The sequence below is a fragment of the Belonocnema kinseyi genome, chromosome 1 (assembly GCF_010883055.1).
Source record: "Belonocnema kinseyi isolate 2016_QV_RU_SX_M_011 chromosome 1, B_treatae_v1, whole genome shotgun sequence".
NCBI lineage: Eukaryota > Metazoa > Arthropoda > Insecta > Hymenoptera > Cynipidae > Belonocnema > Belonocnema kinseyi.
In genome coordinates this window covers 1380098-1395293 of record NC_046657.1, presented here as the reverse complement: position 1 = coordinate 1395293, position 15196 = coordinate 1380098, and the positions used below count along the sequence as shown (strand labels likewise).

The window sequence follows — 15196 nt, the reverse complement described above, 5'->3', positions numbered from 1 at the left end:
CTAATTATTATCTTTTTAGTTATATATTTCATTATTTTATTGTAAATTTAAAAATTTTGATAAAAATATATCTTTTTTGGCCTCAAATTTAACTGCACTTTTTTTCTTTAATTCGTCTTTTTATATTAAAAATTCAACTATTTTGTAGAACATTAACCTTTTGTTTAAAATTAATATTTTTTCGCTGACAAGTCGATTAGATTCGTTTTTGGGTGAAAACTATTTTTTTTCTGAAAAATTTGTCCTTTTAATTTAAAAAGGTCATATTTTTTAATAGAAATATTGCATCTTTCTTGGATAAAAATAAAACTATTTTGTTAGAAATTTAATTTTTTCCTAAGAAATTTGATTTAAAAAAAAATGTTTTGGATGAAAATTCAACTATTTTGGTAAAAATTAATCTTCTTGAATTAAAAATTCAATTTTTTCGTACGAACTTATTTTTTCTTACAAAATTCATATTTTGATCGTGAAAAGGCAAGTGCAATATTTTTTAACAGAAAATTCAACTATTAATTAATAATTTATCGTTGTGAATTTAAGATTCATCTTTTTTTGGTAGAGATTTTTTTTAATGAAAATTCCAGGTTTTACTCAAAAAAATATATTCTTCTTTGTTTGATTATTCGACTATTTTGTTTGAAGGATTTGATGGAAAATTCAACTATTTTGTAAAAAAATGTGCCTTTTTTATTTGAAAATTCTACAATTTAGTTGAAATTTTTTTCTTTCTTGACTGAAAAATCTGTTTTGCAGTCGCAAATTTGTCCCTGGTTTGAAAATCCATGCTTACTGGATAAAAATTCGACTTTTTGATTAAAAATTAAACTATTTGATTGAAAACTATGCTTTTTGTTGAAAATTCAACAATTTTTTGACATTTTTTGCTTGAAACGTTGATTTTTTTTCGAAAGTTTTATTGAAAGATGGGTACTTTATTCTATATAACACTATAATTTTATTAAGTTTTTCAAAAATATTTCACTACAATAATGCCTTACCTACCTATAACTATTATTTTTCTTCTGAAATTTTTTTTTTATAGAAAATTAATTTTTTTACTGAATATTCAACTATATTATATTTTAAGTTGAAAATTTATCTGTTTTAGTTTGGTTTAAGTTTTAACGTTAAAATCTGAAAATTCTTAAATTTTGAACTGGTTTAAAATCGTTTTGTCAAATCATTTTTGTTCACTTTTTATTACTAAAAGTACAGATAAATCAAAGAAAAATTGATTTATTTATTAAATAAAAATGTTTTTTATCCAAAAATTTTCTTATCACCAAAGGTTTTTATTTTTTATTTGTTCAAGTCTTTAAGAAAGGCGTTAAAAATTGGAAATTCGTCTTTTTTTTTTTAGTTAAAATATCAAATATTCCATTTTTCATTAAGAATTCATCTTTTTTCGTTGAAAATTCAACTTGTAAGTTGATAATACATCATTTCAGGTAAAAAACTATTTTTGTTGTTGTTTAAAATTAAACAATTTTGATGCGAATCATGTTCTTTGGACTGAAGATTAATTTTTTGAATAAAAATTTAACAAACTCATGTATTGTTGAAAATCCGACTTTTTCGTAGAATATTAATCTATCTTTAGTTAGAAATTTTGTTGTTGTTGCAAATTTAACTATTCGATTACAAATTCTTATAAAAATTCAAATATTTGGTTTAAAAATTATGTATTTCGTTACAAAATTAATTTGTTTTGTATAAAATTAATATTCCTGGTTGAAAATTATTATTTCTTTTCAATAAAAAATAATTTTTTCAACGTCAGTGAAAAATCAATCTACTATTCCTATTTTTTGTGTGAAAAAATCATATTTTTCGATAAAAAATATATCTTTTTGGGTTAAAAATTTATCTTTTTGTATGCAAATTTAACTATTTAATTGAAAATTTATTTCCTCTATTTGAAAATTAATTTTTTGTTTACAGAATAATTGACTCTTTATTTTTGTTTAAAAAATTTCTTTTTTTAGTTAAAATTGACTTTTTTTCAAACTAAAAGTTCAAGTTTTTGTTAAAAATTCACATTTTTGGACGAAAACTCAAATGTTTTGCAGGAAATTTGTCTGTTTGGCTTGAAAATTGAAAGTTTTTGTTGAAAATTCTTTTATTTTTTTTATAGAAATATCAAAATGGATGAAATAATGATAAAAAAATTTTTTTTACCTCAATTACTAGTTGCAGTCGAACATACCCAGCAAAAATATTTCCAAAAACAAATCCAAACGAATCCGAAGTGAGAGATTCTGGAATTGTCGAAGCGTAGGAACCGTGATTTGCTAAATATCTTTTCAAAATGTTCGCGTCGATCGGCTGGCCGCCTGTGTAAAAAATAGCGTCGTATCTGAAAAAAAGGGAAAATATTCATAACACATTTCGAGATTATAAAATAAAAGTCATAGCAAAATTTAGTTTGGCACATTTCATAAAATTTTTAAAATAGTGTGCAAATTGTGTGAAAGAATTGTTCAAGTATTAAAAATGAACTTCGATTTTTATTAAAAATGTTTATATTAAATATGTAAATTCAATATAAAAATTTTAAATATTCAAATAATATAGAATATAGAATTAATAGAATCCAACTACTTTTTGATGAAATAATATTTCGTTAAGAATTTATATTTTTTATTGAAAAATTGAATTATTTTATTGAAAATTCCTCTTTGCGGCTTGATAATTCAGCGATTCGATTGAAATTTTTTTTCTTTCTTGAGTAACAATTTTTTTGTTTGTTGAAAATTCATATTTTTGGTTCAGAAATGTATCTCTTTCTGTAGCCATTTCATATTTACCAGTTAAAAGTGCCTTTTCGGGTTAAAAATCCTGCTATTTTCTCGAAAATTTGTATTTTCAACTTGTAAATTAAACAATTTGGTAGAAAATTTAACAATTAGTTTGAAAATTGAAGTATTTTTATGAAATATCTTATTTCAAAAATTTCAACATGTTTAACAAAAATATTAACGATTTTGGAAGATTAGGAGTATTTAAAAAATATATATAAAGCATTCGCAGATTTCGAAAATTTTCTAAATATTTTACAAGCGATTTAAAGATTTAATGAAGATTTCAAAAGATTTAAAAAATTTCGAAATATTTAAATAGATTTATAAAGATTAAGCAAAGATTTACAAAAGTTTTCAATACCCTTTGAAAATTTTTAAAATCTTCTGACATCTGTGTTAAATTTTTGAAATCTTTTTAAATCTGCGTTAAATTTTTGAAATATTTCGTAAATCTTAGACATTTTTAGAAATATTTTGAAATATTTGAAATCTTCAGAATTCTTTTGTAAATATTTGAAATCTATGTGAAATTTTTTAAATCTTGTGAAATTATGAAAATCTTTTATAATTTTTCGTAAATCCTTTTCAAATAATTCGAGATATTTCTAAAAATACAATATCTATCATTTATTAAATATTTCAAAATATTTTAAAGATTTCAAAAATTTAACATAGATTTCAAAATTTGTTTAGGAGATTTCAAAGATTTATAAAAGATTTCACGAAGTTTTCAAGGGGTTACAAAATTGTTTCTTAAATTTCACAATATTTACAAAATATTTTCAAATATTTCAAAAATATTTTAGATTTCAAAGATTTCAGAATATTTCGAATAATTTAAGTTTTTTTGTTAAATGCCAAGTATTTACGAAATAGTTCAAAATATTTTAAAGATTTCAAAAATGTAACACAGATTTTTTTAATAACAATTTCTAAAAACATTAAAAAGATTTAAATGATTTAACTAAGGTTTCAATCATTAAAAAAATTTCAAAACCTCTCGAAATATTAATCAAATATTTATATCATTAGAAAGGTATTAAAAGGTTTAAAAATTTTTGGAATCTTTTTTAAATCTTCTGAAATTTTAGTTAAATCTTTCAAATTTTTGTGAAATATTTTGAAGATTTTTCAATTCGTTTGAAATTTCTTGGACCTATTTTTGAAGTTTTTATCAAATCTTTTGTTTTGAAATTTTTTGAAAACCTTCTGACATTTTAGTTAAATCTTTTCAAATGCTTTTGAAATATTTTGAATACTGTCAAATTTTTTGGAAATTTTAAAATATCTTTTTAAAATTTTCTGAAATCTTTTGAAATAATTCGAAATCTTCTGGACTATTTTGTAAATATTTATAAACATTTGAAATCTTTGTTGAATATTTTTAAATTGTTGGTAAATATTATAAATATTTGTTAAATTTTTAGAAATCTATTCAAAGCTTTTGTTATTTTTGTAAATATTTGAAATCTTTTTGAAACCTTTTGAAATCTTTTGTAAATATTACAAATCTTTGACTTTCGGAATCTTTTTAAATATTTAGTAATTTTTTTTTAATCGTTTGAAATCTTCAAAATGTTTTTTGAAGTCTTTGAAATTTTATTAAAACCTTTTGAAATCATTTTAAATTTTTTATAAGATCTCTTTAAAAGGTTTTTAAAATATTTTCAATGTTTGAAATCTTTGCTGAATCTTCAGAAATCTGTAAAAATAAAATTTTTCTAAAATATTCAAAATCTTCTAAAATCTTTGAAATTCTGGTTAAATATTTTAAGACTTTTAAAATCGTGGTTAAATCTTCTGTAATTGTAATCAAATTTTTTAAACTGTTGTGAAATCTTTTGAAGACTTCTATTCTTTTGAAATATTTTGAAATTTTTGTAAGATTTTTTTAAATCATTCCAAATCTGCGAAAATCTTTTGTAAATATTTGTAAATATTTGAATTTTTTGTTTGACTTTTTGAATCTTTTGAAATGATTAGTAATCTTTAGAATTTTTTTTAAATTAAAATTTTTTTTTTTAACGTTTGTGAAATGTTTTGAAGACTTTCGAAATCTGCGAAAGTTTTATAAATTTTTCTAAAATCTTTGAAATTGTTATTAAATATTTTGAATTTTTTATTAAATTTTCTTGAAATCATAAAAAGTTTTCTGAAATCTTTTAAAATAATTCGAAATCTTCTGAACTATTTTGTAAATATTTATAAACATTTGAAATCTTTGTTGAATATTTTTAAATTGTTCGTAAATATTTGAAATATTTGTTAGATCTTTAGAAATCTATGCAAAGCTTTTGATATTTTTGTAAATATCTGAAATCTTTTGAAATGTTTAAAAAACCTTGAAAGTTTTGTCAAACATTTTGAAATTTGTGCAATCGTTGTTAAATCCTCTGAAATTTTAGATAAACCTTTTAAATGTTTGTGAAATATTTTTAAGGCTGTCGAATTCTTTTGAAATATTTTGATATCTTTTCTAATTTTCATTAAATATTTTGAAACTTTTTAAAATCTTTTGTAAATATTTCAAACCTTTGACTTTCGGAATCTTTTTAAATATTTAGTAATTTTTTTTAAATCGTTTGAAATCTTCAGAATGTTTTTTGAAGTCTTTGCAATTTTAGTAAGATTTTTTGAAATACTTAAAAAACTTTTATAAAATCTCTTAAAAAGGTTTAAATAATTTTTTTTAATGTTTGAAACCTTTGCTAAGCCTTCAGAAATCTGTTGACATTTTTTGAAATTTTGTTAATCTTTCTTAAATCTTTAAAATGTTTTTATAATATTTGTAAATGTTTGTAAAATGATTTGAAGAATTTCGAAATCTGCAAAGTTTTATAAATTTTTCTAAAATATTCAAAATCTTCTAAAATCTTTAAAATTGTGTTTAAATATTTTGACAATTTACAAAACGTCGTTTAATCTTCTGTAATTTTAGTAAAATCTTTAAAAAAAATTTTAACTTTTAAAAGACTCGAATTCTTTTGAAATATTTTGATATCATTTGAATTTTTTATTAAATTTTCTTGAAATCATAAAAAATTTTCGGGAATCTTTTGAAATATTTAGTAATCTCTTGAAATCGTTAAAAATCTTTGACATTTTTTTTTTTCTTTGAAATTTTTGTAAAAACTTTTGAAATCAAGTTGAGATCATTTAAATTTGTAGTAAAATCTCTTTAAAAGGTGGTTCAAACTTTTGTAAATCTTTGAAATCCTTGTTCATTTTTCCGAAATCTGTTGAAATTTTTAAAATCTTCTGTAATTTTAGTTAAATCTTTAAAAATGTTGTGAAATATTTTGATATCTTTTGAAATTTTTATACCATTTTTTGAAATCATTCAAAATCTTCGGAAATATTTTGTAAATATTGAAATCTTTGGGATTTGTTTGAAATCTTCGATATTTTAGTAAAATCTTTTTAAATAATTTTAATATCATTTAAAAATTTGTGTGAAATCTCTTATAAAGGATTTGAAATCTTTGCTAAATCTGTTAAAACCTTGATTAAAATGGTAGGAATCTCTTGAAATGTTTGCAAAATCTTTAAAAATCATTCGAAATCTTCTGAAATATTTATTAAATCATAGACATTGTATTTTTAATTTTGAAATCTGTGTTAAATTTTTTAAATCTTGTGAAATCATGAAAATCTTTTATAATTTTTCGTAAATCATTGACATTTTCAGAAATATCTTGAATTATCCGAAATCCTCTGAAACATTTTGTAAATATTTTAAATCTAAAATCTTTTGTAATTATTTGACATCCTTTGAAATAATTTGAAATTATTAACACATTGGTTAATTATTATAAAATTTTTTAATGCTTTTAAAATCTTTTGTAAACTATTTAAAATTTCGTGCAATCTTTTTTAAATGTTTGAAATATTTCAAATCTTCTGTAATCTTTCGTGAATCCTAGAATTTTTAGAAATCTCTTTAGAAAAATCTTCTTTTTAAATTGAAAAATCAACTAGTTCATGGAAACTTAATCTACTTTCATAAAATTTAATTTTTTCGGTTAAAGATTCATCATTTTTGTTGAAAATTTATTGGTTTTTCTTAGTTAACCTTTTTTTTTAAACTGAAAATGTAATCCTTTTCTTGAAAATTCGACTGATTGCTTGCAAATTATTATTTTTTTAGCTTAAAAATTGCACAATTTGGTACAAAATTCAATTATTTGGTAGAAAATTAAAGTGTTTTACCAAAAATTCGCTGTTTTATTAAAAATTAATTTTTCTCAATACAACATTAACTAAACCATTTTTGGTTAAAAACTGATCTATTTGTAGTTTGAAAATTCAAATTATTTCGTTGGAGATTCAAATAATTGTTTGTAAAATTAACTATTTTGTTGTACAAAATTAAACTGCTTTGTAAAAAAATCTCTTTTTTTTTTAAATTAATTCTTCCCAATCAAAATTTCAACACACAGTTCCAATAACAATGTCTAATATTAAATTTTTCTTTAGCAATTCATATTTTTATTTAAAAAATTAAATTTTTTGGTTCGAAATTGAATTATTTTTTTAGAAATTCATCAATTATGTCAAATATTCGTACTTCTTGGTTGAAAATTCAAATATTTTGTTGAATATTCATCTTTCTCGTTTGAAAATTTATCTATTTCTGTAGAAATTTCATCTTTTTTGGTTAAAAATACAAAAAGAAAACAATTATCAACCAGTTTAATAAAAAAAAAGATATTTTAACAAATGAGTTGAATCCTCAATGAAATGGACGAATTTTCAATAAGATATTTAACTTTACGATTTTAAAAGTCTAATTTTTCAGAAAAAAATGACTTTGAATAGATAAATTTGAAATAAAATACGTTAATTTATAACTTATAGAGGAAAAAATTTCAACCAAAAATAAAAGTCAACTGTTCAGATAAAAGACTTAATTTTCTGCAAAAAGAAACGAATTCTCAACAAAATAATTCAATTTTCAAATAAATAGTTAATTTTTAATGAGAAATATGAATTTTCGACGAAAAAAAAGTTATCTTTTAACCAAACAGTACCAAATTCTAGCAAATTATCGAATTTTCTACAAAACAGTTGAATTTTGAACGCGAATATATTTAATTTCATTAAAAAAGTTAATTCAAGATTTGAAATATCAATTTTTAAACAAAAATGGAAGTTACATGTTTCGTTAATAAAATTTGTTCGCAGCCAAAAAAATCGGTTTTTCAGCAGAATAGTTTAATTTTCAACCAAAAAGTTTATTTTATAACTAAGGAGAAGAAGTTTTTTTACAAAAAAAAAAGACGAATTTTCAACAAAATACATTAATTTTTAAGCATAAAAGATCAATTTTTAATTTAAAATATCTATTCTCAACCAAAAATATAATAGTTACTTTTTCAGTGAAGAAAATTAATTCTAAAAAAAAAATCTTAAGCAGAAGAGTTAAATTATCAACAACAAGTTGATTTTTTAAACAAAAATAATTTTTTTAACCAAAATAGACGGAATATCAACCAAATAAATGATTTTTTTTTATCTGAAAAGATCAATTTTCAGGAAAAAATGGAATAATTACATTTTTAGACAAGAAAAATAATTGTTAAACGAAGTTTCAGCGAAATAGTTAAATTTTCAACCAAAAAGTTGATTATTTAACAAAGAAGAGTAATTTTTTTACTGAAAAGGATTCATGTTTCATAAAATACATAAATTATCAACCAAATATTTTAATTTAATGACTTTCCAACCTAATATTAATTTTTTTTTAATGTAGCGCTGAAAATTAACATCTTTCAATGAAAATTTAAGTACAAAATTTTTTGTTAAATATTAAACATTTTTAGTTAAAAAATTCGATTGTTTATTTTAATGTTTTTTAGAAACTAGAATCACATCAATTTTTAAAATTGTTGACGCTCCCTTTAAATGTTGACTTAATGCGGAAATTACTTCTTGAAAGGATTTAATAAAAAAAGAGAAGGATGCAAATTAAAAATGAAGATTTTTGAAAACTTACTTTTCTCGTAATTCTAATTCCTTTTCGATATCGGATTCGCTGAGAGGAATAACGTCGTCTGCTCCTAAAGCTCTACTAACAGGAATTGCGTGTGGTCCGCAGGCGGAAACGACAAATCCACCCCAGAGTTTAATCAATTGGGTTAAAATACATCCAACTGGAGTGCTGCCTCCATAAATTAAGACTCTGCAAAAATGTTTTATTTTTTATTTTATTAAATTCGGTTTCGGTCTATCCCCCCCCCCCCCATCTTTTCGTCGAAAGATATCAAAATATTTCAAAAGAATTCGAAAGAGAATTAACTAAAATTTCAGAAGATTTAACCACGACTTCAAAAATTTCCAAATGTTTAACATAAATTTCCATGATTTTAGAAGATTTTGAATATTTAAAAAAAAAATTAGTAAAACTTTCAGAGACTTCCAAATGCTTCAAAACATTTGACAAATATTTTAAAAGATTTTCAAAAAATTTCAAAGATTTCTAAATTCAAACAAAGATTTCAAATATTATAAATATTTACAAAAGATTTCAGAATATTTTAAAAGATTTTATGAAAATTTCAAAATATATAAAAACATTTGAGAAGAATTCGAAAGTCTTCAAAACATTCAAAAAAATTAACTAAGATTTCCAAAATTTTTTTAAAAATAATTAAAACGAATTCAAAAGATTACTAAAAATTATAAAATATTTCGAAAGTAAAACAATTTTGCAAACATTTCAAAAGATTTCACAACATTTTTTAAGATTTAACTAAAATTTCAGAAGATTTCCAACATTTAAAAATATTTAACAATAATTTCAAGAATTTTAGTAGATTTTTAATATTTTAAACAAATTTATAAAATTTTCACAGATTTAACAAAGATTTCAAAAGATTTAACCAAAATTTCAAACCATTCCAAAAGAATTCGAAAGCCTGCAAAATATTTCACAAACATTTAAAAATAATTTGCAAAGATTTTCAAAGATTTCACAACATTTAAAAATTAAAAAAAAAATTAAATCAAATTTCACAAGTTTTAAACAATATTTCAAAAATTTCCAATCCTTTCAACAGATATCTAAAGATTTAACAAATATTACAAATATTTACTTAAGAATTCAAAATATTCAACAAAGATTTCAAATTTTTACAGAAGATTTCAGAAGATTTCGAATGATTTCAAAAGACTATAAAAATTTCAAACGACATCAAAACATTTCAAAAGATTTTATAAAAAAAATTTTAATTTAACTAAAATTTCCGTAGATTTAACCACAATTACAAAAATGTCAATATTTTAAACAAAAATATTGACGATTTTAGATGATTTTGAGTATTGAAAAAAAATTGATCCAACATTCGCAGATTTGGAAAATCTTCAAAATATTTGACAAGCATTTTAAAGATTTAATAAAGATTTCGCCAAGATTTAAAAAATTTCCCAAATATTTGAAAAGATTTCACAAAAATTTTAATAAATCAAATTAAATTCCAGCAGATTTGATCAAGATTTCAAACATTTCAAAATATTTCACAAAAATTTCAATAATTTTAGAAGATTTGCAATATTAAAAAAAAAAAAAAAACATTCACAGATTTCGAAAGTCTTCAAAACATTTTACAAACATCTCAAAAGATTTTAACAAGCATTTCAAATATTTCAAAAGATTTAACCATGATTTCAAAAATTTCAAAACAATTCAACAGATTTCTAAGAATTTAGCAAAGATTTTAAGTATTGACAAATTATTGCAAAACATTTAACAATGATTTTAGATTTAAAAGATTTACAAAATATTTCAAAAAGTTCAGAAGATTTCGAATAATTGATTTTTTTTTAAAATGAATTCAATTTATTATAAATTTAATATTTAACCACGTTTTCAAAACCTTTTCAAAATTAACAATAATTTTTTTACGATCTCGAAATGATTTCAAAAGATATTACAAAATGGCAAGGATTTTAAAAAAATTCCAAACTATTTTAAAAGATTGCTAAACAATTCAAAAGATTCCGAAAGATTCGAATAAATATTTTATAATATTTAGAATGATTTCAAAATATTTTATAAAAATTTCGAAAGATATCAAAACATTTAAGATTTAAGATTTAATTCAGATTTCGGAAGATTTAAACCAAATTTCAAAACCAGTACAATTTTTTATCTTCAACTTGTGTTAAATTTTTTTTAATTTTCTGAAATATTTTCACATCTGTGTTAAATTTTTTAAATCCTCTGAAATCTTTGAAATCTTCTGAAATCTTTGAAATCTTCTGAAATCGTTTGTAAATCTTTGAAATCGGCTAAAAATTATTGAAAACTGTGTTGCATTTTTGAAATCTTCTGATATCTTCTAAAATCTGTTGACATTTGTGTTAAATTTTTGAAATCTCCTGAAATCTTTTGAAAATCTTTGAAATCTTCTAAAATCTTTTGAAATCTGCGTTAAATTTTGGAAATTTTGAGAAATCTTCTCAAACCTTCCGTAAATCCTAGATATTTTTAGAAATATTTTGAAATATTTGAAATGTTTTGTAAACTATTGAAAACTTCGTGGAATCACTTGTAAATTTTTTAAATCTCCTCAAATATTTTGAAATCTGTGCTAAATTTTTGAAGTCATTAAAATATTTTATAATTTTTCGTAAATCCTAGACATTTATAGAAATATCTTGAAATATTGGAAATATTCTGAAATTTTTTGTAAATTTTTGAAAACTCCTAAAATGTTTTGAAAATTGTGGTAAATTTTTAAAATCTTTTAGAATCTTTCGATATCTGTGTTAGAAATTTTAAATCTTCTGGAATCTTTTGAAAATCTTTGAAATATCCTAAAATCCTTCGAAATCTGCGTTAAACTTTTTAAAATTTCTAAAATCTGCCGAAATCTTTCGTAAATCCTAGATATTTTTAGAAATATCTTGAATTATTCAAAATCTTCTAAAATATTTTGAAATCTGTGTTAAATTTTGGCAATCTATAAAATCTTTAATAATTTTTCGTAAATCCTAGACATGTTTAGAAATATCTTGAAATATTGAAAATATTCTGAAATTTTTTGTAAATCTTTGAAAACTCTTAAAATGTTTTGAAAATTCTGTTAAATTAAAATTTTTTTTTTAATCTTTCGATATCTGCATTAGAATTTTAAAATCTTCTGGAATCTTTTGTAAATATTTGAAATCTAAAATATTTTAAAATTATTTCAAACCTTTTGAAATTATTAACATCTTATTTATATCTATTAAAAAAATTTGAAATCTTTTCTAAACTATTGAAATCTGCGTTAAATTTCTGAAATCTTTAAAATCTTCCAAAATATTTCGTAAATCCTAGATATTTTTAGAAATATCTGGAAATATTACAATCTTTTGCAAATCTTTCAAATCTCCTAAAATCTTTCGAACTCTGTGTTAAAATTTTAAAATCTTGTGAAATCATTAAAATTTTCTGAAATCTTTCATAAATCCTAGACATTTTTAGAAATATCTTGAAATATTTGAAATCTAAAATCTTTTTTAATTATTTGAAATAATTTTAAATTATTCAAACATTGGTTAATTATTAAAATTTGTTTGAACATTTTTGAAATCTTTTGTAAACTATTGTCAAGGATTTACAAAAAATGATCGAAGATTTTAATGATTTCACAATATTTCAAAAATTTAACACAGATTTCTAAATATTCAAATAATTTGAGATATTTCTAAAAATACAATATCTATGATTTATTAAATATTTCAAAATATTTACAAAATATTTTAAAATATCATTAAAATCTTTCTAGAAATATCTTGAATTGTTCGAAATCTTCTGAAATATTTGAAATCTAAAATCTTTTGTAATTATTTGAAATATTTTGAAATTATGAACACCTTAATTAAAACTTTAAAATCTTCTGAATCTTTATGAAAACTTTTTTAAACCTTTGAAAACTTCATGAAATTTTATGTAAATCCTTGAAATCATCTTTAATTTTTTGAAATCTTCCGTAAATCCTAGACATTTTTAGAAATATCTTGAAATATTTTTAATCCCTGAAAATCTTTTGAAAATTCTGTTCAATTTTTGAAAACTTCTGAAATATTTTAAAAATTGTTGGCATCTGTGTTAAATTTTTGAATTTCTAAAATCTTCGTAAATTTTTCGTAAATCCTAGACATTTTAAAAAATATCTTGAATTGAAATCTTCTGAAATCTTTTGTAAATATTTGAAATCTTTTGAAATAATTTGAAATTCTTAACACCTGAGTCAAATATTGACACTTTAAAAAATATTTTTCAAAGCATTTGTAAACTATTCAAAACTTCGTGAAATCTTTTTGAAATATTTGAAATCTCTTAAAATCTTATAAAAATTGTATTAAATTTTTGAAAACTTCTGAAATCTTTCAAAAAATTTTGATAACCGTCTGAAATCTTTTGAAATCTTTAAAAAAAAATCAAATCTTTTGAAAATCTTTAAAATCTTTTGAAATCTTCCGTCAATCCTAGACATTTTTAGAAATATCTTGAAATATTTGAAATCTCTTAAATCCTTTTGAAAATTGCGTTAAATTTTGGAAAACTTTTAAAATTAAAAAAATTTTTGACATTTCAGTGAAATTTTTGAAATCTTTCAAATCTTTTGAAATTTGCAATACTGCATTACTAAATTTGTAGTAAATCCTAGATATTATTAGAAATATATGGAAATTTTTCAAATATTATTCACATCTTTTGCAAATCTTTGAAAACTTCTAAAATCTTTTGATATCTGCGTTAAATTTTGGAAATATTGTGAAATCATTCAAATTGTTTTTATTCTTTCGTAAATCCTAGACATTTTAAATATATATATTGAATTATTCGAAACCTTTCTAAATCTTCTGTAAGTATTCTAAAAATCTTGTTAAATTCGCGTTACATTTTTGAAATCTTTAAAATCTTCTGAAATCTTTCGTATATTTTAGACATTTTTAGAAAGATCTTGAATTATTCGAAATCTTCTGAAATCTTTTGTAAATCCTTGAAATTGACCAAAATCTTTTTAAATCTGTGTTCAATTTTTTTAATATTCTGAAATATTTTGAAAATCTCAGAAATCTTCCAAAATCTTTTAAAAATTGTTTTAAATTTTTGACATTTTTAAACTCTTCGGGAATATTTCGTAAATCCTGGATATTTTTAGAAATATCTTGAAATATTGGAAATCTTCTGGAATTAAAAATTTGAAATATTGTGAAATCATTCAAATCTTTTTAAAAATAACTTGAATTATTCAAAATCTTCTGAAATTTTTGAAATCTAAAATTTTTTGTAATTTTTTGGAATATTTTTTAATATTTTGAAATTATGAACACCTTAATTAAATCTCTAAAAACTTCTGAATCTTTTTGAAATCTTTTGTAAGTCCTTGAAATCATCGTTAAATTTCTGAAATCTTAAAAATCTTCCGTAAATCCTAGGCATTTTTAGAAATATTTTGAAATAATAGAAATCTCCTAAAATCTTTTGGAAATTGTGTTAAATTTTGGAAATCTTTGAAATCTCTGAAAAATCTTTTGAAAATTGTGTCACATTTTTGAAATCTTTTAAAAAATGTTGAGATCCGTATTAAATATTTCAAAATCTTTTGAAAATCTTTGAAATCTTCGAAAATCTTTTGAAATCTCTAAAATCTTTCGTAAATCCTAGACATTTTTAATATATATTGAATTATTCGAAATCTTCTGTAAATATTTGAAATCTAAAATCTTTTGAAATTATGAATGCCTTAATTAAATCTTTTAAAAAAATTTGAATATTGTTGAAATCTTTTGTAAATCTTTGAAATCATCGTTAAATTTTTTGAAATCTTTAAAATCTTCTGAAATCTTTCGAAAATCCTAGACATTTTTATATATATCTTGAATTATTCGAAATCTTCTGGAATCTTTTTAAAATATTTGAAACCTAAAGTCTTTTTTAATTGTTTGAAATATTTTGAAATATTTTGAAATTGTGAACACCTTAAATAAATCTTTAAAAACTTCTGAATCTTTTTGACGTCTTTGGTAAACCTTTCAAAACTTCCTAAAATCTTTTGTAAATCTTTGAAATCATCGTTAAATTTTTGAAATCTTTAAAATATTCTGAAATTTTTCGCAAATCCTAGACATTTTCAGGAATATCTTGAAATCTCCTAATATCTTTTGGAAATTGTGTTAAATTATGGAAATCTTTGAAATCTCTGAAAAATCTTTTGAAAATTGCAGTAAATTTTTCAAATCTTTTAAAAAATGTTGAGATCCGTATTAAATATTTCAAAATCTTTGAAACCTTCGAAAATCTTTTGAAATCTGCATTAAACTTTTGAAATCTCTAAAATCTTTCGTAAATCCTAGACATTTTTAATATATATTGAATTATTCGAAATCTTCTGTAA

The 15196-nt window shown here is 20.9% G+C and overlaps 1 protein-coding gene across 1 annotated transcript in view; it reads right to left on the bottom strand.

Moving 5' to 3' along the window:
* LOC117168206 (reticulon-4-interacting protein 1, mitochondrial-like) overlaps positions 1-15196 on the bottom strand; it is a 39017-nt gene that overhangs the window by 3133 nt on the left and 20688 nt on the right. The window contains exons 6-7 of the mRNA XM_033353682.1: positions 8800-8985; positions 2182-2359 (exon numbers count right to left, since the gene is read on the bottom strand). Of these exons, the coding sequence (XP_033209573.1) occupies positions 2182-2359; positions 8800-8985 (364 nt within the window). The remainder of the gene's footprint in view (positions 1-2181; positions 2360-8799; positions 8986-15196) is intronic.